Source organism: Ammodytes marinus (assembly GCF_949987685.1).
Source record: "Ammodytes marinus genome assembly, chromosome: 12".
In the NCBI taxonomy this organism is placed as follows: Eukaryota; Metazoa; Chordata; class Actinopteri; order Uranoscopiformes; family Ammodytidae; genus Ammodytes; species Ammodytes marinus.
The window spans coordinates 25,468,377-25,495,644 of record NC_137216.1 but is presented as its reverse complement, the minus strand read 5'-3'; the positions used below and the strand labels follow the sequence as shown (position 1 = coordinate 25,495,644).

The following is a 27,268-nucleotide window of genomic DNA, read 5'->3' as shown; positions in this document are numbered from 1 at the left end:
GTCTGGAACAATTGTATTGCCTGTAAAATTGATCTCAATCAAGCGCCGACGGATGGCGGTCTATTCCGCATCGCGAGAGTTAAATGCTACTGTGACAGGTTTCAAATATTTCAGTACGTATTAAACATAACAGTAGTCAAGTACCAAGGCACAACAGCTCATCGCTAGGTCACGTGCTACTAACACAGGTAAAGCCATGATGTCATGACAAGATGGTTGGAAAAAAATTTCTGAGGTGAGTTCAACAAGTAACCAGAGTTTGTCAACCTTTCAGGCCCAAATTGAGAGATGTCATGTCAGCATGACAATTTAAAGCATATGTTTGCTTTGTACTTCATACCTATTTAATTGAGATCTTTATTACAAACGCTTCGTTGTGAAATAAGTCAATAGGTTATTTAACTGAAACAAAGTCAGACAAGTTTGATAATCAATTGATTTTGAAGTGAAGTAAAAGTGACTAAACATTTTTCACTATTTCTGGACAAATTGATCAGACAAATAACAACTGATCTGTACCATGCCCTAGATACAGTAAGTAACCTCAATTGAGTTCCAGAACTCAAGATTGAAAAACTCTGCACACAGGTGAGTGGGAACTGTAGTGTTTGACTTATTTAACATGTTAACACACAAACGAGATTGACTAGACTTTTTCACCAACTGTTTTCATGGCACTAAGACTTATCTTAACTCCAATGACTGACCTGGACAGATACTTCCTTAGTGTTGGGATGACAGAGGGGAAGCTTTATTGACACCAACATATGGGATCAGATTTGAGACTTACGTTGATTTTCTTTTACCACATGAAACTCAGTAACACAGACGAAGGATAAAACACCTGAACACAAAGGGGAGATCTTGGGGGTACCAAAAAAAAGAATGCATAAACAGTAGCTACTTGTTTTGAAACTGGCAGAGATTATTGCTGTTGTGTGAGTTGTCCTTTAAACACAGTGATACAGGAGGTATGTTGAGCCTATTGGAAGGGGCTCTTGCTCAACTGCATCTCTGGCAGTGTAGGTTGCACTACCGCCGACATACAGTAGAGGGCGACGGTGCGCAGACAGGAGAGGGCAGTGCCGACGAAACGGAAAACCACTGAAAAATAGCTCTGGACCACATCAACACAAAGGTTCTCCCCCACCAACACCATCACCACCACTGTCTCTCGTATAAAAATGACATTACAATTTTTTCGTTTTTTTGCAGTCAGTCATGTTCAGTCATGCTTTTTTCCACAGACACACACCTTATTTACTGGAAATCTCTTTCTCCACAAGAGCAAACAGTCTTTACAATCAAGGCTGACGAGCACAGCCCATGTTTTTTTTTTCTTTTTGGTTGGTCCAAGAATCTGATTTTTTTTCTCTTTCTTTTTGCTGTTGACGGCTTCAATCTTCATACCTATGACAGTATGGCGCACTCAGGCCTACAGCTCTGTAAGAAAAAAAGTGCTATATCGTTCTCTTAACCCCTTTTGTGAGGACTTTGAGGAACATTTTTCTTAATCCTGGAATCAAAGTGGTTATAACAGAAAATGCGCCTTTGTCTATTTATTTTTGTTGTTGTTGCAGTGGTTCAGATCTAGGGTTATTTACAGTAGTAGTAATAACAAAGGCATGATTTAGTCTCAGGAGCGGTTGGCCTGGTTCGTGTTGATCATAATGTTAGGGAGAGCGTTGCGTCTTTTCCTCCAGGTGCCCAGGTCCTTAGCATACCTCTTGATCTGATGGAACCACTGCTGAGTGCGAGATTTGTCCGACGCGCGGAAAACAAAAGACTCCTTCCGAATGTCGAGCACTTCGAACGTGTCCTCGCTGTCGGGGTCTGTGGACACCACGCAGTTGCCCAGGCGGATAGGCTCTCTCAGCACTGTGAACTTCCCGCTGCTCTTGTCCTTGATTAAAACCAGCACTCCATCTCTGATGTTATCTCCACAGCCTCCACTCTCCCCCTGCTGATCCCCCCGTGGTACCCCCGGCTCGGTGCCTTGTCCCGGGGCAGGCGTCCTCACCATCAGCAGGCTCTGGACATTCTGGAACTTGAGGGCCTTGCTGCCCTTCTTCACCCACTGTCCGTCTGCCGGCTGGGACAGCTGCAGAGGTCCCTCCATGACAAAGCGTGTGTTTTCCCTGGCCCAGCCCACCGTCTTCATGGACACCTTTACAGGTCAAAAATAGATACATGAAAACAATTAATCCCTTATACAGAAAGGACAACTGGAAATATTGAATTGGCATTGGCATGTGTATTGTTGTATGTTGTTGTATGCCCTGCATCTACAAATGCAGTTAATACATGTTTATTCTGTAATAATATAAAACTGTAAACTAAAGGGGCAGGGATATATAAGCATTATGCTTCCGTCTGCTCCTTCTCAAACATATCCTTTTTTTTTGTTCTTTGATAGAATCGGACTGTGCCTAACCTTACCCATGTTTGTGTTTCATCTTTGTGTTTTCATCATATTTAAAAAAAAAATTCTTCTGTTAAATACTATTGGTTGTTCGAGATAAGTTAAAAATCCAATCAAACCTCTCTCATCTCGATGTTGATGACCTCGCGGTTCTTGCGGCTGTCTCGGCGGAAGGATCTCAGTGACCAGGTGACTCCGTTGCCCTCCTGCTTGGTCTTCATGTTGATGTGCTCCAGGTGGGACTCCACCCGGCTCTTGGCCTCGCGCAGACGGGCGTAGTCGGGGTGACATTCGGGCGTGACCTTGATGATGCGGCTCAAGAGGAGAGGGTATTTAGTCACCCGCTGTAAAGGAGCCATGAGGAAGGAGCGCAAATTCATCCGACGCAACGCAGTGTTGTCATTCTGGGACACATCCAGGAAGATTCTGAAAAGGGCGAAAGGAGAAACACTATTAGGTTGAATACAGTAAGAGATTATTTGCATGAACAGGAACGCTTAAATTGGAGTCAGTGATTCTGGAGAATGCTTGTTGTCAAAATCAGTTAATATCTCTTCACGATCCACTACCTGTCTGTACTGGGTGTGGGTAAGCTGAAAAAAAATCAAGTGCTACTACACAGCCTAGGCTATGTAAACAAAACTAGCTATGGTGGGCCCCCTTGTTTAAAATGCACTTTTTTCCCTGACTGGGCTTTTTGGAAGGCTAAGCTAAAACGGAGCGTTTCAGAAAGAGGGTGGAAAAGAAGAAATTAAGCAATGGCATTGTAAGAAATATAAAGGGATCTGGTTGACACTTCACCATGAAATCAGATTCTAGAACCCCCAAATTACAATTTTGAACCTGATGATGAGCATGAAATATGACCCTTTGCAAAGTTGATTAAGAGGAGCCGGGAGACAGACTGACTCAAGGGGTTAGCTGTGGTACCGTCTAAAAATATGAATCATTTCAGCCCCGACTCTCAAAATAGAACTTCCTCTGAATAAGTGATAACCCTGCTGCTGTCTTTCCAATTTAGTATTATACTGAACAGCCGTGGCAGGAACTACTGAAAGAGTAACTTCTTCTCCATCATCACACAGGCTCACTGGAAGCTTGTGGTGTAGTGGTTGGAGAGCCCCCCCCCAATAGAGGCTCAGTCCTCAGAAGCAGGAGACCACAGGTTCGAATCCGGCCCGTGGTTGTCCCATGCATGTCTTTCCCTTCTCTGCCCCATTTTCACCTCTGTCTCTCTAACTAAATCTAATTAAGCATAAAAATGCCCAAAAATGATCTTAAAAAAACAAAGCTTTATTTTTACCTGAGCAGCTCCTTCTCCTTCTCCAGCGTGTTGAGCAGGTTGACGGAGGTGGACTGCTGCAGACAGTAGGTCTGGAAGGCAGGCAGCATGTTGACGAACTCCAGGAAGATCTCTCCTATGTAGACCGTCAGCAGATCTTCATCTCCCTGAGGTCAGAAAGAAAGAACATTGTCAAGTGAATGTTAAACTAATTCACGTTTTGCACTGGAAAAACTATTTGTCTTTGTTATCCTGTTATTCATTATTATTCTGATAGGTCTACCTGTACTACAAAATGAGCGAAGCCACAAGCAACAATTATTGTGAATTCAGAATGTGTGTACAACATGTACTGTTTATATTTGGCCCATATTACTTTATACCACAAGAATACACCAATCTCACACAGCAGGGATTGAACCACCCCTCACCCCATACGAGCTTAAATAAAGGATAACAAAGGAATTTTGTCAAGTTCAATTTGACCTTGGGAAAAAGGTTTGACCAAACAATCCATTACAAAGTCCATATAGTAAAGCCTACCGGGAGCTCTTCTTGTTTTGCCAACTAGGCTTCTGTCTCCAAGGTCAAGAATGAACTTTTAATTGATTTGGAAATTGCTGAAACCTTTCCAGTGACATATCAAGAATGTTACCAAATCTGCCCTTTCCATTAAGATAGGATCGTTCAAATGTTATCTGTAACATGCTTTCAAAACATCCTGAATTGATAAGTGTGATGCAATTTGCTCGTTTTCCTGAAAACATGTCAGGTCCAAAACACAGCAGTTATTACTTGGTCTGAGAAGTTCAATTGTATTTCACCAATCCTAACCGGCTAGTGCTACAGACAAAAGCCAGTTTACGTCCCCCCTTTATGATTTACAAGCAGATTGGCTTTGCATTTGCATGTTGGCTTTTTCATAGACTTATGAAAACCAATGGGGTGGTAGGATGGCCTAGAGGAAAGGTGGCCGACCAATAACTATGAGGTCGAAGTGATGTAGGCCTACATTACATCAAATTAATGTAATGAACATTAAATAAATGTATTGTGTTTTATAATGCTCACATTTTAAGAGCATTAAAAACTGGGCCATCATGTTCAAGCCCAGTTTTTTATATGAGTATTATAAAGAGAGAGAGACACAGACAGACAGAGAGACAGACGCACAGACCGAGAGAGAGAGAGAGAGAGAGAGAGAGAGAGACACAGACAGACAGAGAGACAGACGCACAGACCGAGAGAGAGAGAGAGAGAGAGAGAGAGAGAGAGAGGGTGGGTCACCTGGTCAAAGGCCTGGTCGATGCTGTCCTGCAGATGTTCTGTGAAGCGGTCGTTGACGTCTATCAGCTCTTGGACGTTACCGAACACCACCAGCAGCTGCTCTGGGGTCAGCAGCCCGGCGCTCTGCATGGGGCAGTAGAACTCCTCCTTGATGATGCGCAGGTCCTCTCCGTAGCTGGACTCCGTGTTGAGGAACTCCAGGATGGCTTCCTTCCTCTCTGTCCGCAGCTTGGAGCAACGTTCACACATGCGCTCCCCTCGCTCTCTGGAAGCCCCGTCTCTCTGCCCACAGTCTGGACAGGGTCTCTGTGCCTCCCAGGCCCTGAGCGAGGCTGACGGTCTCTTCCAGGTACGGGACAGTCCCGGCCCGATGCCGCTGTCCACGCGCTCCACCTCGGCCCCTCCTCCTCCACCACGGTTCCTACGGTAACGTCTCAGCTCGCTGGTGTTGTTGTCCTCCTCCTCCCGCTCGTCACTAAGGCCCACCACCCCGCTGTCTGCGCTCAGGCTGCTGATGGTGCTCCAGCGGTGCTGCCCCGACCGGGTCACAGCCAACCCCGCGTGACGCTCCTCGCCGGGGGGCTCCGAGCGACCGCGAAGGGCTGCCGGAGCTGATGGGGAGGAGAGGGAGATGGTTAGATGCAGTAGTGCAGTGGTTTTAGAGCTGCAACTAACGATTTTAATAATATATTTAGCAGTCAATTTTTTTGTTTGTTTGATTAATTGATAAAAAAATATTTTTTTTATTTCCACCCTATTTTCAGCACATTTTTAGGGTTGATAGTTAACTTCTGCTTTTTGTATACTATTTGTGAATTTCTGTGTCTTGTAACGGAAATGTCCATGCCTTGTACCACCTGAGAACAAATTATTATAAATGTGTACATTTAAAAAAAGGCAGACCTGTATTCAAAACCATTCATAACCTTTCGTACAGTTTATTTGCAATTGGCCTAATTGTTTCAATATCCCAAAGCACACCTGGATTTGTCCCACGGGCCATGGCATACCATCTGGAAACCACTGCATTAGTGCTCATGATGCTTATGGATTTACTGTCTTTGCTATTCACACTGCATGGAGGCACACACACACACACACACACACACACACACACACACACACACACACACACACACACACACACACACACACACACACACACACACACACACACACACACACACACACACACACACACACACACACACACACACACACACACACACACACACACACACACACACACACACACACACACACACACACACACACAGCGACCTCTATAATGAACGTCCATTTAATCAGACACTATTAGAGATATCATGATTGTCTGTTAATCCAGACACTTTCAAACTCTCTGCTTTTCTCTTGTTTTTTCTTATTGGAAACATGTTTTATTTTTCCTTTGTTAAGGCCTTTGTAACAATGTAAAGAATGGAGCTATACAAATACACACATGTAAATGTATCGTTCTCCAATAATTGCATCTCTAACAAGGATTTAACCTTTGTCCACACGCATATCAATACTACTGTGCGTTTGCTCAAACAGAGAGGCTGTATGTGCTTGATCGGCTGTTGACGACTACGCTTTTAATTTTTCATTCAAATACCTGGTTCATTATACAGGTGCTATGGTAATTATGTTTTAAATATAAATGGATGATTTATTTGGCAATGGAGGAAAAATATTTCAAGTCACTGTCACTTTTATACCAGAAAGAGCAACAAGGTCATCATTAGCATATGTCATATTGAATGACATTCCATGGCCAGCGTCCAGTGTCAAAGTGCTTCTGTTGACAGGGAAGAGCACAGTATTGGCAGCAGGGGAACAATGTGTGTGTGTGTGTGTGTGTGTGTGTGTGTGTGTGTGTGTGTGTGTGTGTGTGTGTGTGTGTGTGTGTGTGTGTGTGTGTGTGTGTGTGTGTGTGTGTGTGTGTGTGTGTGTGTTTGGTGAGGGAGGTCAGGACTGAGTGCAAGGGGCAAAATATTCAAAGAACAGCCTGATAAGTGGAAAGAGGGATGGTCAAACAAAACAAATGCAGCTCTTTGAAAAAAAGCCCTTTTTTAAAAAATTAGATGGCTTCTAAAATGTGCAGGCTAATGTTGGAAGTCCTTTCACAATTTCGTGCCATTTTACCTTCCCTGATGAGGTTAGGGAGAAGTAATGAGGACATCAAGTTCTGTTATTATGTTGAGATATTGTAGTCTCTAACCAAGACTAATCCAACATTGTAAAATGCCCCATGTGACAGACAGATAGTAATTGAGACAGTCAACCACTACCTTTGCAAACCTTTGTGTTTTTTTAAGGTGCTATAGCAGAATATCTTTAAAAAACACTTAAAGGAATATTCCACCATTATTTTGTTCATCTGTCATCATGTTTACAGAAGTGAAAAAATGAAATCCCTGGGGTAATCTTTAAAACAGATTGTATCGAAGGTGGGTGAAAGGTTAGGCTCAAGGATCGAGCAATGATCAATAGCCCAATGAATGTGATGATGACCATGATACCAGCTAAAAACACACACATTATTGATTGACAACTATTGTGCCGCTCAGGTGTAGAACATATTTTTTGTCTTTTTATGTCGAGGCTTCTAGACAAACATTTTCCATGTCGGCCATGTTCATGTCAAGTGGTCAACTTATACTGCCTGTCCCCCCCCTCCCCCTGCCCAAAAGCTTCATTTTTTCATATGTCAAATGCTTTCAAAAAGTAAAAGAAATCAAAATAACACATTCGAGAGCTGTAATCGCATTACGTGATATTTTTTTGCTTAAGCTTATCACACCGTCATAATATCATAGCGGCCCATGCCTTACTCACCACTGTCTCTGTCTCTGTCCCTGTCGCGGTCTCTGTCTCTGCGGTGTCCGTGCAGTCTGGCGGCGGCTGCTATCTTCATCTCCAGCTGTTTGCGCTTGGAGGCGTCGGCGGGCATGGGGTCGCTGTAGTGCGGCCGGAGGCGACACTCGCGCTGCGCCCTCACCGTCTCCGCCAGCTCATAGGCCGCGTCGGAGCTGGAGCGCCTGCAGCCCAGGCCCGTGTGCTGCTGCTGCTGCTGCTGAAGGAATGGAAGGAAGGAGGACAAGAACGCCTGTCAATCAAAACTGCTCACGTTGCTATGGCGACAGATGAAGAAAAGAAAAAAAGGCCACCGCTCACTCACTCTCCGAGGAGATAAAAGTGCGAATGATGACGAGAGAGAAATCGCAGCATATGTGTTGAATGTGTGTGTGTCTGTGTGTGTGTGTTTGTGTGTCCATGTGTGTGCATGTGTGTATATGTGTGTGGGGGTGTGTATGTGTGTGAGGAGTTTAGGTGTACGAAGTCGCCATGTTCACTGGCATTACATAACACGTCTTGGTCTCTCTGATCCCGGCTTGGAGCACGGACAAGAATACAAATTTAATACTGAGATGCAGCAGCAGCAGTCCAGTCGTCTGCCAAGTCTGGTAAATACACATCCAAGGCCACACATCCAAAAATCTGCTATAATCACAACTTGAAAACCACCCAGGTTTGATAGATAGATGATAGACGTCCCCCGAGTGACAATTCAAGACATGTCCTTGCTTATTTTCATTCTTTCTTTCCTTTATAGGTAAAGCAAGGAATCCCCGACACACTGCAGCATTTCTGCACGGACAAACACTCCTCGCGTGTCCTCTTAAACCCTCTTAGGGTCTATCAAGCCCCTGAGAGTTGACCTAGGAGGGGGGGGGGGGGGGTGGCGAAGTTCAAAGGTCACCCCTATGACACACACCTCCTTACCCAATAGGGCATCACCTACATCCATTGCCTTCGATGATATTGGCTATTCATCAACGATTACCTTTACCTCCTCAGATGTTGACAGTTATCTCTGACAACTAAACAGCTACACATGATCGAAAGGCTGTGAGGGATCTCCATCGCTCCTTAGCAGAAAAACACCAGTGATATACGGCTCGCAGCTATCAGGCGGAATTTGAAATAGAATAATTCATGTTCCCGATGAATTATCAAATGTGCAGCCTTTACTTTGGGAATGCAGAAGCACGCTCCACGGTGGATTCACAGGCAAGAAAAAAAAGAAGAAGAAGAAGAAGAAGAAGAAAGAAACGCACGAAGCAAACGCACCTCGACATCTGTTTTCCCCCTAAACTACCTTACAGCCTTGTGGCGTGCAAGCAAGATGTGACTCCATGTCTGTCCGGAGCGTTCTGTGATGCAGATGCAGAATGCTAGGCTGCAGCTGAGGCTGAGGCTGGTGTCAGGATGCAGAGAGCAGGAATGTAGCGCTCAGTTTACCGGGGGCTCGCTCCTCTTTTTACTGCAGCGTCAGTCGTCGAGCTGTTGCTGGAAGACGAGGCGCGCTGCATTCACGTCCCTGTCTCCACAAATACCTCTGCATCAGGATGTGTGAGTGATGTGCAATGCCTCTGTGTGTGTGTGTGTGTGCCTGTGTATGTGTGTGTGTGTGTGTGTGTGTGTGTGTGTGTGTGTGTGTGTGTGTGTGTGTGTGTGTCGCAGTCCCCTTGCTCATCCCAGTCCTCCTTGAATACCAATAGATCTACGCTTCTCTGTGCACCACCAAGCAGCAATACAGAACGGCAAGCACAAAATGACAAGCACAACATTGCGACCCCTTTAAGACAATAAACAGAGGGAAGGAAAAAACGGTAAATAATAATAATAATCCTCCTTACACATTCTCCGTTGCTTGCTCCTTCTCCTTCTCCTTCTTCTTCTTCTCTTCCTCCTCCTGCTCCGTCTGCAGGCGTCTCGTCGCCAGCCTCCGCTCCGCAGGCCGCCGTTGCCGACGACGTTGCCATGGCAACGGCGGAGGGCTGACAGGCGGCGGAGGGGGCGGTGATGTCACAGCCTCCGTCCCCGTCACCTGACAGCCTGACGGGGGCCTCGCCGGAGATCTCTGCACTGCAGCTGGCGGGAGAGAGAGAGAGAGAAAAGGGGGGGATAAATGATGGCAAGTACAGAGGGATGGATGGAGAGAGAGAGAGAGGGTGGGTAGGGACAAGAGGAGAAAGGCAATGAGAGGGAGAGCAAAATAATGGGAGGAAAGGGAAAGGAGGAAGTAAATGAAGAAAGTGGAAAAGTGGAAGGAGGGAGAGAGAGAGAGAGAGAGAGAGAATGCAGGGAACGGGGAGGGAGGAGAGGAGAGGGTTGAAATTATAATTCTGGCAGAGCTCTCTTTTCCTGTAATTCATTCCACCTTGTTCTTCACATGCCTCTCTGCTTCCTGCTGTGTCTTCTGCTTCTATCCACACCACACACACACACACACACACACACACACACAGGCACGCATGCATGCACTCGCGCGCGCGCGCACACACACACACACACACACACACACACACACACACACACACACACACACACACACACACACACACACACACACACACACACACACACACACACACACACACACACACACACACACACACACACACACACACACACACGCACACACACGCACACACACCTCTTCCATTATCTTACTGGCCCCCGGAACACACAAATCAATGCTTCTTCTCTGTTCCCTACCCCACGCACCCTCCCCAGTCTCAACCCCCCTCCTCAAGAGGACAGTAATTAGACACATCAGCGGACATTAACACCTGAACCCCACAGGCCACCTGGGACACAGCCTGCACAAACCCCCCCGCCCCCCCACACACACACTTTGTCCGATAACTGGGGATTCCATTGTGGCAGCACATGGCCAGCCCAGGTCACACAAGAGACCCCACAAAGGCACACAGGCATTTATACAGCAGCAGGCACTGTGTGTTACCAGTGGACTGAAATACACACATCCATGAACACAAACCACAAGCCCGCGGGAACATGGGCATGCATTTGTAAGAGCACATAACAAAACACACACACGCCAGAGACAAAAGGTTGGAGGAGTGAAACCCTGACCATAAACCGCAATGTAATTGCAAGTCATCCCCCACACCTCCTGCTCATTTCCTGTCTCTCTCTCTCTACCGTTGACAGTCCAACAAGGCACAATAATGCCTCAACAACACTAACAACTTCTTTGAAAGCCAGTCTGACCATTGCACTTAAAGCTGTACCCATTCATGTTCTGGCCACTGGGGGAGGGGGGAAACAAACAAAATATATGCATGCCATTATAACGCTTTATAAAGTTGTGATGGCGTACATGTTAACACACGGTGGCAATTTACACATCCGTCCAATATCACAATATAGCTCTGTTTTTGTCTCCACAATGGTATGTATCTGTATCAATCTAGCAAATAACATTGTATTATACTGATAGAGACTTGATTCTTTATGATGGATAAATATTGTATTGCTTTTGATTAATGTTCATGTTATATTTCTTTCTCCATCACATACATTAGATATTTTCTATTAGCAGAAAATATGTGCAGATATGCCTTCAGTATTTTTAAAGCCCTGGGCAGAGTGCCTTAGGGTCTGAGGCTGCAGATACATATTTGTAGCCTAGAAGGCAAATCCCGGGGCAAAGTCTTTAAATCACTTCCTTCGGCTTTTATGGCGTAATTACTTTAAATGCACTGTAGTACTGCTGTGAACATTTTCATCAACTTCTCTCCCCACAAAAACAGCAGCTGTAAAAGTGAGATGCCAAAGAGCTTTTAAAATAATGCAGACATCTTAGAAATCTGTTTTCAGACATTATTAATAACAGGAACCACCAACTTTATACAGTATAAAAGTATATATTGATTTTGCTTTTTTATACACTGGTGAGCTTCACGGTCGAGCAGGTACGAGTGCAAGTTCTGTCGCTAGAAATGTTATGTTATTATGCTGATGAAAAGAACAACCTTGTAACAGCAATTTTAGAGATTAATAATTTTTTTTGACTCAAATGAAAAGCGTTTGTGGCTCTTTATCCGCTCAGCAGGTTTAATAGGCCCGGAGGTGAAAAACCCCATAATACAGTCTCAAGCATGTCTGGCTCAGTATGAAAGGAAGGCTGTAAATTCCTGAAATATTGACGTTCCCCCCCCCCCCCCCCCCCTAAAGTAGTGTATGTAACAAGAGAAGGGGGGAGGGTTAGATTGGGTTAGTGTCGATAAGGGCAAAGACACGTGGCTTTTAACTAACAGATACTATATATATACACATGAGATTTGGTGATTTTTCGCTCCCAAGCTCGGATGTAATGCTGCATGAAATGTCCTCGTTTTGGTTGTCTCTCAAGTGTTATGTCCACATTTTATTACCTTTGCCTCAGTAATAAAACTACTCCTGCTACATTTAAAAAGGCATTTTATTTGACTTTATATCCCAATCTCTGTCCTTATTGCTTCTTAACTAGGGCTGTAATCAGGGATTTTTTCCATTTTTGACCAATCTGTCAACTCCTTCTTTTAATAAATATTCTTTTACTTTTTAAGTTGGTTAAACCTATCAAATGTTGGAAATGAGTTCATAAAGAGAGACATGAAGCAGAACATTATCAAATCATATTTCAGAAGCGGAAACCAGAGAATGTTTGCACATTTGCTTACTAAATTACTTCTAGAATTGATTTCCACTAATCACCTAAATGTTCCAGCACTATAACCTCTGCTCTGATATGCAGTTCACCTTGGTCTGCTGCGTATCCTCAAATATCCCGGTGGCGACATAACGTGAGCTCTCATTATTCTAATGGTTCTTACATAACTCTGTCTTCTCTGAGCTCCCCCCCCCCCCAGACCAGTAAAACTGCTGAGCTCTTCCTGGGTATGTAGTAAAAAAAAAATACACACACACATTTTTCACATTAAACTACAGCCAAACCTGGCAACCTGTACTGTCTTGTATTACACGTGTAATCAACAAAGCCGCAGATGTAAGAAGTCCAAATTAAACTGATGCCGGCGTGACGGAAAAGCGGATATAATGAATAAAGTTATGAAGACGCAGCTCTGAAGAGTCCAATGGGCTTTCCCTTTGTCATTAAACGCCTCGCGGTATGCGCTGTCACACTGCGGATGATGCATTGGGACTAATAACCTGCTGCTTAATTTATCAGGAAACCACTGGATGTGATAGATCACCGTTCAACACGCGGCACGGTGGTGTGACAATGAAATTAGCCCAGCTGTCACTTGCTCTGATGCCTATATGACTCCAATGAATTCAATATATTTATGAGTGTGTGCATCTAATAGAGACAAATAAATAGAAAGTGTTATATACAGTGGACACATGCCTCCTTTTACGTAAACACTGTATATCTTGGTTCACTTTTATTACAGCATGCAATTAACCCTAGTAAATACTATAACGTTAGTGCCTCACTGCATTGCTTATAAAACCCCTCCCAGGTGTAATAATGTTAATATTACTGTAAAAAGTGCATCTAGGGCTGTAAAAATGCGGTGTATGCAACTTTGGGGGCATGAAACACGTAAAAACAAAGAGACTTATCGGTGGAAGTCAGAAGAAATACCTCGGGGTGCAGAGATCACACGGAATACCCTCATGTTTAATTTATAAATTGCCAAGTATTAAAACATTCACAGGGCCTCCAGTCAAATTTTAATCGCAATGAGGGAGGGGGGGAAGAGTGCACTGTGTTGCATTGTGGGTGTTTTTTATAAACATAAAAGATTCATGCACTTGGGGGTAAACAATGTTGAACGTGAGCTGCCGGTAATGTAGATGGACTATGAGAAGGAGGGTGTAGCGCTGAAATGTCTAGTTGACAAATGGATTGGAAGGCAATTAATAATTTAAACGCAATCAACAACTTACATGGGAGAATTAGCTTTTTTCTCTGTCTCATTTCATTGCAAACTGAAAATATAGTTTTTTTTTAGCTGTAATAGCAGCAAACCCCTTAAAATGTCAATATCAGTCAGCTTTTTAGATCCAGACTAAAATGTCTGTACAGCTATTTGATGGGTTACCATGAAAATGTAAAGATCTCCAAAGGATCAATACTGCTGACTTTCATATTTGGGTTTTTTAGTAAAATAATAAGTTGTATGTTGAAGTTGAATGTATTGTCAAATGTTAGAATGCTCACACACTAAACTAAGATGATGAACATGGTCCACATTATACCATCTGGACATCAACATGTTAGCATTTTCATTGTGAGCATGTCAGCATGTATGTTTGCATGCAGCTCAAGACACCACTGTGCCTAAATGCAGCGTCACAGCTCTGCAGACATGGCTGTTAACTGGTATTCTTATTGAAGTGTTGATCGGATAAAACTAAAGAAATCTGAAGAAATCGCATAGGGCATTTTCACTTTTTGATTCGACTGTTCGATACATACTTTTTTACTATGTAGGCCTATAGTTATATCTTATGTTCATTTGTACTTTTTTTTAAAGATTTTTTGATAGTACAGAGTTGAAATGGGAAGACAGAGAGAGAGGGGGGAGGACCTGCAGTAAAGGTCCACAGGTCAGATTTGAACCTGCGACCACTGCAACGAAGGCTGGAGCCAATATGGTACGCACTCTATCCACTACGCCACCGGAGCGCCCCTGTTCATTTGTACTTTCATCAAAATAAGAATGTCATTGTACAGTTCAACTGACTGTTTAAATGTATTATGTCAATAAACATCTTGAATCTTTATAGATTCACCATGGAAACACACCTTCAGTTGCAGCCATAGACTGCAGCTTTGCACTTTCACATATTGAACATCTACTATATATACAAAAGACACACACAGCAGTTATTTCTCTGCTAGCTTAATGCAGCCAGGGCTTCATCCATCCATCATGCCTTCTACCAGCGCAGACAAAGGAGCGACAGTCAGTGCAGAGTCCTGACAGGCAGCGAAAGATAGCGTCTAAATCTCCCATCTATCACAGGCTGCAGCAAGCAGAGAGCAGGGTGGAGGCCTGGACCCAATTGGCACCATGTGCAGTAAAACACACCCTCCTCTTGTTTGTCCTTGATCAGAATGAACCACAGTGGAGTGAAGCTGCATTTATTTAGCCAACAGCTGACAGTGAGTGAGAAAGAGAGAGAGAGAGATAGATAGAGAGAGAGACACAGGCAAACAGCACGTCTCCAGGCCTGGTGCCAGTCTCCCAGTCAGTCATAATTTCATGCAAGCCTCCCACCCACAGTCTGGTCTGCAGAGCCAACGGTGTGTTAACTCTGACAGCTGTTATCACAATAACTGAGATAAATCGATAACACAACAGCACACATGGGCTTAAACAGATGGATTCATTTTCACACACACCGATACAATGATGTGGCAATGCAAAGCACACACTGAAATATACACAAAAACACACACACACGTATACACACGTGCAGACACAGAGAACACACACATACACATACAGGCACACACACACACACACACACACACACACACACAAACACAAACACAAACACATACACACGTGCAGACACACAGAACACACACACACACACACACACACACACACACACACACACACACACACACACACACACACACACACACACACACACACACACACGTACACCTCTACTGCTTTAAGCTGCTACAGGTCCCAGATGATCTGCACTACAGGATCTAATTTCAGCTTCAAAAAAGATTAACTGGATTTCAAAAACAATACGCTTATTGGTCAAATCTCAAGGTCTAATTTGAAGAACAGTTCAGCACAAACACACACATACATGAATCACCCATGCTTTGTTCTCATTCTGTCTTCCTGAAGCTGGTTCATACTCAGAGGACAAATCAAACACAAATACTTTCACTTTGATCTTTGCAGTAGTGGGAGCAGTATTTACATTCTTTGCATAAGTAATAGCAGGAATGCTACAGTGTAGAGCAACAACTACAGGTAAAAGTCCTGCATTCAAAGATTGAGCTAAATGAAAAGGTAGGGCCCACTCTTAGCTTTAGATATACAGTACATCATCAACTAACAAGATTAGTGTACAGAAATATCCAAGTTTAATTTAAGCTAATTTAAAAGGGTGTTGCTATTACCGAGTATGGCCTCCCGGCAGTACTGAAATGTTAAATATATATATCCCATTTAGTACATATACTAATCATAATGCATATACATTTATAAACATATATAAATCTTTAAATTCGCCTTGGTCGACACACATCGATACACATCCTACTTGTGTCTTACTCTGTGAAAGGGTCTTTTGGATCAAGTTCGCATGGAGTCTCATGTTCACAACTCTGGTATGGATGCTATGCAGCAAATCAATAGCTGTACGAAAATAGAGCTACTTTCACAATAATAGCTGAATATCTATTTGTTATCAGTCTGTTGAAGTAGAGGACTGGAATGACACCGTTATCCGCAACCTATTTTGCAAAAACTGAAAAAATAAAGCTCAAATACATGTTTAGGTACTTTAGCTTATCCACTTAATATCTATAATATAAATAGGATATAATGACTGCTTTTACTTCATCATATTGAACATTACAAAAGTATGAGTATCAGCCAAATAACATTTTGAATGCAGGACTTTTTCCCAAGGGATGTAGTATTTTAACACTGTAATATTGTGAATATGTCTGACAATCATAAACACTTACACGCTAGCTCCTCCCTCTCTCTCTCTCTCTTGCTTTACTAACCTCTTCTTGATGAGGTCCAGTGCTGAGCCGATGAGTCCGTCCTTCATCTTGTAGATCTTGGCTCCGTAGCTGGACAGATCCGTGCCGTCCAGCAGCAGGGCTGGGCAGCAGCTGGAGGGACGCTCCCAGTTCTCCCTGCAGGGCGGGAAGGGCACCGAGCCGGCTGGTTCCAAACTGCTCCTCCTACGCCTGGTGGTCAAATCATCTCCTGACACAGCGACAGTAGTGGCTTTCTCCTGGGCTTCACTGGCCTGGGGCTGCAGAGGGGTACGCGGAGACGGGCCTGTGCGGATGGGAGAGAATTTGCTGGAGGTGTGAGCTGCATTGTTCTCGCGACAGGGAGGTTTCTCTGAGGACGTGACACTAGTCTGCAGTACGTCACCACCTCCGCTTGTCCTTTCAACTCTGCTCATATCTCCCTCCACGTGCCCCGAGTCCTCTTCTTGCTGTGCTCTGTTTACTCCATTGGAGCTCGGCTGAGGGACGGTCCAATCAGAAGAAGGTATTTCACTTTCCGACGTTCCTGCCTCAGATCTCCCAGATACAGCAGAAGCGACTGTGGGCTGTGTGCTCTGTTCTCCCTCCTTCTGCCTCATCCTTTTGAACTCCTCAAACGTAGGGATATGCAGGCGTCCAACAGGAGGTCTGCTACGCTCGGATGCCGAGTCTGATCCACTACTGCTGCTGCTGCTGCTACCTGCGATGTTGTCCGTTGTGTAGGATGTCTTGACCACTTTGGGGCTGGACGGAGAGCTGTGGAGCGCCAGGTTGGGGCTGCTGTTCTGCCGTCGCAGCTGTAAGCGCCTCATGACTTCTTGCTTGATGTCTTCGGGGTTGGTGAGACGCGTCCTGCACCCAGCAGTGGTCGAATGTGCGTGATTCACACCATCCCGTTCCATAGGTCCGGCACCGGGGGTCACTTGAGGCCGCAAGGGGAGGGGCTTCAGATGCTCCATCGATGACCTGGCGCTCTGGAGGCGGAGCTTATCCCTCAGACCTTTCCTCGCATCCCATTCGTCGACGCCGCCACTTCCTGGAAACAGCAACTGAGGGAAGAGTGGGAGGTCCTTCCTTGGCAGTCCGTGTCGAGGGTAAAAGGCCAAGCTCTCGGGGTTGGGCATCAATTCGTGGGCCCCATCCGGAGGCCCTCCAGACCAGTGTCCAGTGGAGGTGTAGCGTAAAATAAACTCACTCTCCATGCTCTTGTAAGGGGCGGCGCCGTAGGAGTACATGCCAGAATCTGCCACATTGCTCCAGTTCAAGTTCTCCATACTCCTATAAGGCCTGCTGTCGGTGCTTCCAGAGTGGATGCAGGATCCCGGGGCAAACCCCTGACCCGATCCTACCCCCATAGGGCGACTGGAACAATACCTTAGCCCCAAGTTAGTGAGCAGGTTGCTGCTGTTACACCTGGCCATGACGGGGAAGGGAGACCCATGGAAGCCCGGGTAGTGAGAGACCCCGGGCCTGTGTCGAGGGTAGGTGGATAGGGTTTCCGGGGAAAGGGGGAGGTTGGTGATGCAAGGCTCCATGTCTATGAGGGGGTCGAGAGGAGAGGCACAGCCAGCAGGAGAGCTGCCGGCGGGGGCAGCGGCGGAGGAGGTGGAGGGGTAGTCACATGGTGGTGGTGGCGGCCTTACGTCTGGCATGGCCGTGGGCTGAGCAGGCGCCCTTCAGACACACAGTCAGCAGGTACCAAGGTCTGCAGCCTACAGGGACAAAGACAGAATGTATGACGATAAGGCGATAAGATCAGAGATATGCAGACGACACAGGCATTTCTGTAGATAACAACTTGCATCTTGCTTTGTGGTCCTGTTGTGTATGTTTAGAGAAAACTGTGTAGCTGTAATCATGTCTGCACCAATATCACCATAAACTATTAACTTTTAAAGGTGAGACAAAACAAGCAAAAACAGGGTTGGGGTTTTTCCAAGCACTGGTCAATTTTGATAATTCTTTGATAACACATTCATATTTTAAAGGTCCAATATATACATTTGGTGTTTATTATCTAAACCTTAACTGTTTTTGTCTGTATATTTCTCCTATACAACCATAACCGCCATAACTTTAACCGCCATTATCTCAACATTAGTTATTTCCATAATCATTCCAAGAACTATTCTGAAGGTTATAACATGAGGATTTGTGAATAAGTTGTCAGTTGTCTGATTTATGTCCTTTGTTCTGCACAAAATATATTTTTTTTTATAAGACCTGTACATATCATTTTTTAATCATAAAATGCTTATCCAAAATCTCTTCTGTAAAAACTTGGGACACTAATATTTTAGTTGCAGTTAGATATCATATTCCCAATATCTATTCAAACATTTCTGATAAAATTGTAACACAAAAAATATTGTTTTAATGTAAGTAATCAACCTGAAAAGTTTCATGAATATATCTATAAGTTAAAAATGTTACCCTATTCACTTGCACTTTCTCGCCTTAAGAGACCATTCCACTTCACTACAGACCAACTGACATCACAGCCAACCCTTTGCTTGTGTATATGTCCAGGCAGTCAATATTTAACATAATGTTTCTAAAGTATGAAAATGAATAGCAGGCTGTAAAAAAAACCTGCTTGGATTGATCTGCAAAGTCAGGAACTGGCAAACAACAAGTCTGCATTAGATGTAGTCAATAATACATTAGTGTGGCACGGTAATACAGTGAAAGTGCAAAAGTTATTGATGACTTGACGTTCACTGTGATTTAAGCTCCAAAGATGCCATGTTTTTTTAATGGCTGCCTCAATAAATCTAATGGAAACTTTCAAGATTCGTTTTTGCATCATTACACGCACACAATTAATGTTATACACAAAATGCAGATTCAGATAAGTACGCTTGATCTTTCTGGATATTTTAAGATGTCTTGGAATTTAATATGAATTTGTTCTATGATCCTGTAAGCTATTGAAAGCTGTGAAAAATACAGCTTACACTCATATCACTGAATTCACAGTTCAGACTTCATGCACTGGCTTTTGTCTATGTCACAAAGATTTGTTAAAGGTCTTCAGCCACGGGGACGTCACGGCAGCGCATAGTATATTGGAATATTGGATAACCACAGCTCTGGACAGGGAGACACGGACGCTGAAGCGTGGTCCTTTCACCAGAATAATCACATTCATTTCATATAAATGGCTGGCCTGTCTGTCCACCCCCTCTGGGTTTTTTTTTTCCTTTTTCCTTTTTCTCTGCAGCAAGAATAATAATAGAGGGATTATTGCCTCGCTTGTCAGGCTATTAAAACATGGAGATTGGGAGATACAGAGAGGAAAGACATAGAGAAAAAAGGGGCTGGTAGGAATGAGACAAAGATGAGATGGAGAGAGAGGAAATGAGTGTGACGCTAAGAGAAAGCTGTGAGCACGCAGGGGACAGTAATGAAGATAACTGCTCGGCTGTCCGCTGCATGGCGACCGCCTCGGCTTTTTCCTTCTGACTAATCAGACAGCAGTCGTAGATTAGCCAGGAGCCAGGAGGGCTTGCAAAAAAGGGCACCGGGTGTGTAGCATATCTCTCTCTCTCTCTCTCTCTCTCTCTCTCTCTCGCTCTCTCTCTCTCTCTCTCTCTCCCTCTCTCTCAGTGTCTCTCTCTCTCTCACTCTCTCTCTCTCTCTATGAAATGAGTACAAGTTGCATGTCGACCACCCAACCCAAACACCCATGATCAGTATCTCATATTCTGTCTACATCACAGTCAAGCAGCGCAGGGGTTACGGCTGTGATTATGACTGCAATTATGAAACGGGGACTCCGAGGGCTCTCTACCGATGCATTAGGCAAATGATAATAAAACCCAGATGATCTTTAGAGTCAAGCACTCCCCAATGCCAAACAGGCCGAGCCGTACCTCAGCTGCAGCTTTGCAAGGATAGACACACGTACAATGTACTATTAAGTTAAAAGGCAAAAAACCTGTATAATTGAGTGGAGAAAACGTAAGAAATTCAGAGGCTTCCACACAGGTGCACTGCTTTGTAAAAAAATGCCAATTTACTCCCATGCATAATGCTCTTTGGCATTTAGAAAAATGCAGAGCAGCCCCCGGTTGATTCTGATTTTGTATCAAGACAGCAAGAAGAAAGATCTATTGAAGTGACTTTGAAGGAGGGTTCATTGTTGGGGTAGGGATGTCAGGATTTTCAGTCGCAAAAGACTTCTCCAACTGGCTCATGTTTCAATAAGATCCATGGGAAAGACGTCAGAAAATGGGGTCAGAAATTGCGGTCGACAGCGCATGCATTTCATGACCGTGATCGTCTTGCATTAGTGAGTTATGTAATGGAAAAGGTTCCTTAGGTGACTGAGAATGTCAATGTATTATGACGGTGTTATTTAGGGCTGTAGTGCATGAATCCCACATTACAAAGATGAATGCACATTGGAGAGTTTAATGGTGCAAAAACCAATAGACACTGGTCTACAGAGAAGCGTACAAAAAGTGATATGTTCAGATGAGTCATCCTTAAGCCTTTCCTATTCTTGAAGTGGGCGAATGCATGTAGAGGCCTGAAGGTTGGGGGGGATGTGGTGGATCTATAATACAGTGTGGGATATTTTGCTCCATTTTTACCCGGGAAGGGTCCTTGCAAATCAATACAAAATTGTTCTGAGTTATCACCTTTATCCTATGAAAAAACATGACTATCGACAAAGCCCCATCCATATTACATGAGGGGGTCACTGAATAGTTTGCTGAGTATGAAAATAATGTAAATCATTATGCTAGGGCCTTTTAAGTCACCAGATTGCAACCCAATTGAACACCTAAGGTGGACACAAACGTGACAAATGTGTTAGTGCTCTCCACTACCATTAACAAAATGTTTTTTTATGAAACCTGCTGGTGGTGCTAAAGGATAATTCACCACAGTCAGTAGGATTCATTCTCTGGTGAAGGTTTGAATTAAATGTAATAGATCGAAAACGTTGGACTGACCGACTGACATTGTCATCCATAAAGCCGAACCCACTGGCCCGGCTAAAAATCCAATATCGCCATCAAACAGTCTCACACCATTTTGCAACTTTCCACATAGCTATTGTATATGTCGATTAAAAGGACAGACTACCATTGTATAAATGATATAATCATAAAATATCATAATGTTGTCTATGTGCTGATGAAGACCTTTGTTGTGCCTACACAGAGTGTCTCATTTGAAATGTTGTAATGGGTTAAGACTGATGCCACAGTGCATTCCAAGAGACTAAAGTCTAACGCATGTTTACATAAGTTTCTCTGTAGAGTCAACCATCCCAGACCCCTGTGGAGGTCATAAACTAATTTAAGATGGGATAGTCCATTCTAGGAGGTTGGTTAATCCAACCAGACCTTTGGGACAGGATGAAACTCTGTTTGAAGTGACTATAAGTTGAAACCAGGCACCCTGCTGTGTCTACCTTATCTCAACTGTGAGACACAAGCTTCAAAGCTGTCTTTTCCTAAGGAAGGAAAAGCATCTTATTGGCTGGTTTGAATGTAAACACTGCTTGCTGATTAGACAAACTAACTTCTGATTGGATGAGAATGCATTTGGACTGTTTTAATACAGGATGCAATCCTCTCATCTTTGCCATTCGCCTCCGGCTTCCAGCCGTGATAGAAGGTACGAAATGCTTAAACCTGAGGCCTAGGATTAAGCAACTCCAAGCCCCAGCCTTTATACTCGCTGGACGAATTGATGGACTGCTTGGAACATCTTCTTCTGTTTTCCCGGATTCGAGAGAGTTTTCCTACAGAAAACCTCTTCGCAGAGCTGAAGCAGCCACCTCAGCCTCTCCTCAAAACAGAACTACCCCACACGCGTAAAGCGTGAGCGAAGGCGCAGGATCCCTTCATCAAGACGCCTGCACTGCCCGTTCCACGGACCAGAGCCAGCCAGCGGACCCGCCGAGAAGTGAAGCCGCCTATCACCTATCATCTGGGCCGTTCCTACGCTGCCCCAGACGCAGCGCCAGCAGAGAGCAAGGCCCGACGCAGAGGGAGTTCTCCGCTTCCTCTCTCCTCCTTGCCTACGTTCCTACGCTGCCCATCGGACCGCAGACAGCCCGCCATTGCCAAGAAGAGCTGCTGATCCCCTGCTTTCCTTCCTCGGCATCGTGTGGCACGCTGCCCTTATCAGCTGAGCTGGTTCCACACCACTGTCTTCCACAAGACGCGCTCCATCAGCGCACAAGGCCCGGCAAGCGGCCTTTTTCTCCTCCTATCTCCTCCAGCTGCCTTCAACCAATCATCGCTGGACTAAGCGATTCACGTGAGGCTATTGTCTGGGCTAAGATAGTTATTTTATGTTGTTCATTAACTTGAAGTAAACGTAAGAGCTGACGAGCTCACTATTTCATTATTTCCTGATTTAAAGTAATTCTGACTGACTTGTGTTTTACACAAGTGTTTTTCGCTCACAGTGTTTTTCTCCCGTTAACCGGGAATGTATTGACGTGTTGTTTCTGTCACTCTTAAAGCCAGTGAGTTATTTCCTCTTTATCAATTCAACTCAGTATACGCAAATGCGCATTTGCAGCCACTGTGTGATTGGAGGAAACAGTTCACTACGCGCTAGAGCTGCGGTTACTGTCTTTTGTTTTCTCTCCTTCTCATTTTCTAACTACGCACATCACACACACACAAACACACTGACACTCGTGATTTCCCCCTCAAGTATTCTTAATGAATACATGAGTGTTGAGTTTCTGTAATTTTAAAGTTAAGATTGCGTGAAGACAAAACCAAAGTCTCCCAGCATCATCCTTTATAATTCTTATGTGTTTGATTGAAGCAGTAGGTTACATACATGCTTTGCATGCTACTTCCCCTACTGATTAAAGGTAGAATATTCAACTTTTAGAAGTTGTCCACATTGCTATTAGCAATTGATCTACCCGTGGCTTAAAAGTCACTTCAAGCTCTCGCGTGACGTCAAACTCTCGCGTCTGCCATCTAAATTCATCTAAATTCTAAAGTGACGTTCCTCTGTCACACACACACACACACACACACACACACACACACACACACACACACACGCACACGCGTGCACTCACCTGCACATAGATAGAAATACATGGCTTTATAATCTAAACTGTTCTTATTATTGCTTGTGCTATGTCTGCTTTCTTAAATTAGATTAGTTCATGGTTATTGACTTATGTGTATCGTTTTCATCAACTTGCCTAAGTAAATAAACCCTTACATTTTGATTTTAAGAAGCAGTGTCTGTGATATTTGTGTCTTGTATTTCACTAATGGCTGGTAAATAAGGTTTATGCTCGAACATTCACTCCTTCATTATCTTAAATGTACATTGTAACCAACTTTGACATTTTCAAGATACATCCCTTTAACATTATGAGACTGTTTTTCTGATTTGATTCAAAGTTCCCTTTTTCAAAGGGTGGTGCTCCGTAGGTATTAATAAGTAATTTGATTAGCTGGACTAATTAAATTGATCATTAATTAACAATTTTTCTTAATATTATAATTTCCATGAAATTAATAATATTCTTGACTTTGACCAAATCTACCCCTTATGAATTCCCAACATTTGGTGCCCCGTGTGAGGCCTTCAGATACCAGCATTAGTGTGATATTAATGCACAATAATCCTGATCAAAAATAATTTAATCATTTTGAGAAATGTATTGATTTTATTTTTTCCAAATTACATTCGTTTTTAGGTTTGGAGTTATGCAATAGAGTTGATTTGAAATAGAATAATTGTATTCATTCCAAATCCAGTTTTTCAACTTTTCTAGATTCATTGAATTCAATTAATTTGAAATAAAAAATATTTTAATGTTTTTTTTCAAAGTTAATTTTGTTTTAAATTTCCAGATCTATTAAGGTAAATTGATTTGAAAAGGAGTATATTTAATTTTGTCCAAATTTAATTTTTGTTCTCCAATAGATAACATTTAATTAATTGGGGAAAATAATTCTTTAAATATTTTTCCAAATTTAATTTAATTTGAATTTTTCTGCCAAGCATATATACAGTTGTAGTTTGAGAATTGCCTCAGTGGATGCTAGTAGTTAGCAGGGATTATTTGAGATTGATTGAACTGAGACTGCTTTCAAAACACAGAACTACTCACCAAGTATACTTCACTATCCACCCTGACAAGGATTAGCTGTATGTATAAAGGAGTAGTTTGACATTTGAGCTTGTAAGCCACAGGGTGAAGTCCTGTGCAATTTGTGTCAGTTTTTAAACAGATGCACCACTTTTAGTAGTAAGAGCTAAACGCTATTCTCACAAGGTGCAGCTAGTCACCTGTCGAATGTCTGTTGTGTACATCTGAGCTTGTAAGCCGCATGGGAAAGCCTGCGCTATATAGTCAGTGTTTTAACAGATTCGCCATTTATTAAGTAGCAAGGTTTAAGGTTTATGCTCGAATATTCACTCCTTCATTATCTTAAATGTACATTGTAACCAACTTTGACATTTTCAAGATACATCCCTTTAACATTATGAGACTGTTTTTCTGATTTGATTCAAAGTTCCCTTTTTCAAAGGGTGGTGCTCCGTAGGTATTAATAAGTAATTTGATTAGCTGGACTAATTAAATTGATCATTAATTAACAATTTTTCTCAATATTATAATTTCCTTGAAATTAATAATATTCTTGACTTTGACCAAATCTACCCCTTATGAATTCCCAACACCTTGTAGGGGTCAAACCTATTAGTATTTACTATAATGTATAATGATTTTGAACTGACACCAGTTTGTAAACCCTGCCATATTGAAACATACAGAGTGTGTGTTGTGGAGTTGATAGGCCTAATCTATTTTTGGGTCAACTTGTTTACGACGGCTTGAGTGTAACAAACGTTCATTTTAATATGAAAAAGTTACGCACTATAGCTTTAAGATCCCCTGGAATTACTGCATGTGAAACTGACTGAGCACTTGGCCTCTACATTCTTTCACTCGTTTTCTTTTCTGTTATCTTGTTTAGCAGACACAAATATGTGTGTTTGTGTCAGTGCATAGTTTGAATTGGAGAAAGAAAAGCTGATATTTGGAATATGGGTTTAATTAGCATGAGTCGCGTGTGTGAGGCAGCATGCGACTCAGCGTGAGCCTTGCCCTGCGCCTCTCTCTCTCTCTCTCTCTCTCTCTCTCTCTCTCTCTCTCTCTCTCTCTCTCTCTCTGGTTGAATTACTGCCAGTATAAAGGCTCTCTGGAGGTCTGCACTCTCTCTCTGCTCCCTCTGTCACCGGAGCTAACTGAGGAATAACTCATCCCCGCCAGCGCCACAGTAAATCAGCCGACATGGCACAGCCAAACAGGGAGCTGGTTTCTCCAGATATGATGGCAAGAGGACAGCATCGAAATGAGGGGATAAATCATGTATGTGATCAGATTCAGCACAGCTCAGACTGTTTGCATTATTAAATACACTTGCAAACTTCCATCTAAACCGGACTGTTTGTGCATTATATTAAGCTCTTCAATTGAAAAAGGGTGGTCACCTTTTTTGTGTACTCCTAGTTTTTCATGTGATAGACTTGGCCCTTCAGTAACAGTTAGGTGAAATCCTTTTACTGTTTCAATATGGCAATGCTCTCATGCAAAGGGACGGATCCATAAAGCATGTTTTATTTCCAGTTCGGTGTGGGCCAGTCAAGGTCTGCACAGAGCCCGGACCTCACCCACCATCATACATGTTTTTTTCAGATTAACTCAAACGCTGATTAAGAGCTAGGAGCTAGGACATAACGTCCAATATCAGTAACTGACCTCACTAATGCAAATCCCTGCAGCCAGGTTGAGAAAGCAGCTAGATGGCCTGAAACTAAAACAGTCAAGGTTGTTATGGCGGCAGATTAAAGCCTTTAATTATGGAAAGAGATGTTCAACATTCACATTATGATGTAATTATCTTAATTCTAGTGCAACAATGTATCTCGTGTTTTTTTATATGGAACCTGTACTTGGAACAAATTGAAATTTTGTCAGCATACAATTTGTGTCGCAGACGGCAGACTGGTATAAAGATGAAATTACTTTTGTACTTCACAGTGTATTTTGATGCAGTTCTCTTTCATAATATATTATAAAATCCCATCATAAAATCATTTCTTAATAAAAAGAAACCTTCAAAAACTCTTGTTGTTTTGGGGGTAGAATGATCTTTCAGTGATTTTTAAAGATCATCGGGCCATAAGGGCTCTGCTGCTGTTGCTGTGTGATTCTGCCGACGCATGCGTACATCACTGTGTTACATATGAGTCAGTGTGTATTTTTTGCTATCGGCACATCTCTCCCCTCTCCTCTCTGACTGACTGACTGGGCAGAGGTTACCTAACAGAGAGCGTTACGTTTCATCAGATCAGGTTTTTAGGGAAACAAATCCCTCCTGTTGCAGCCAGCAGTCTCCCTTCACAGCTCCTGGCAAAGCGTGCTTTTGTCTGATCTCCTAAACTTACCCCATTTTAATCAAGCGTCTACGCTGCTGCTTCTCTCCGCGTACAGGTCATTGGCTCAGCTCCCAAAAGTGCTCCGGCTCAGTACAGCAATCTGTCTGGAGTCTCCACCAAGCCAGACAGACGTATCCCCGAGCTACAAGTTAAGAGAGAGAGAGAGAGAGAGAGAGAGAGAAAAAAAGAACATCAATAAATGAACTGGGGTTTTTTTCTGAATATAACAGCC

General features: G+C 43.3%; 1 protein-coding gene across 1 annotated transcript; it reads right to left on the bottom strand.

Annotated features, from left to right (window-relative positions):
* Nucleotides 1-1,636: 1,636 nt before the first annotated feature.
* arhgef49 (Rho guanine nucleotide exchange factor 49) lies at nt 1,637-18,236 on the bottom strand (the record flags this gene model as incomplete). The annotated part of the gene is made up of 7 exons (XM_080038507.1): nt 1,637-2,167; nt 2,542-2,848; nt 3,726-3,871; nt 4,992-5,602; nt 7,830-8,067; nt 9,695-9,929; nt 16,588-18,236. The coding sequence occupies 7 exons, from the start codon at nt 18,234-18,236 to the stop codon at nt 1,637-1,639; spliced, it is 3,717 nt and encodes a 1,238-aa protein (XP_079894633.1).
* Between the last annotated feature and the right edge of the window lie 9,032 nt (nt 18,237-27,268).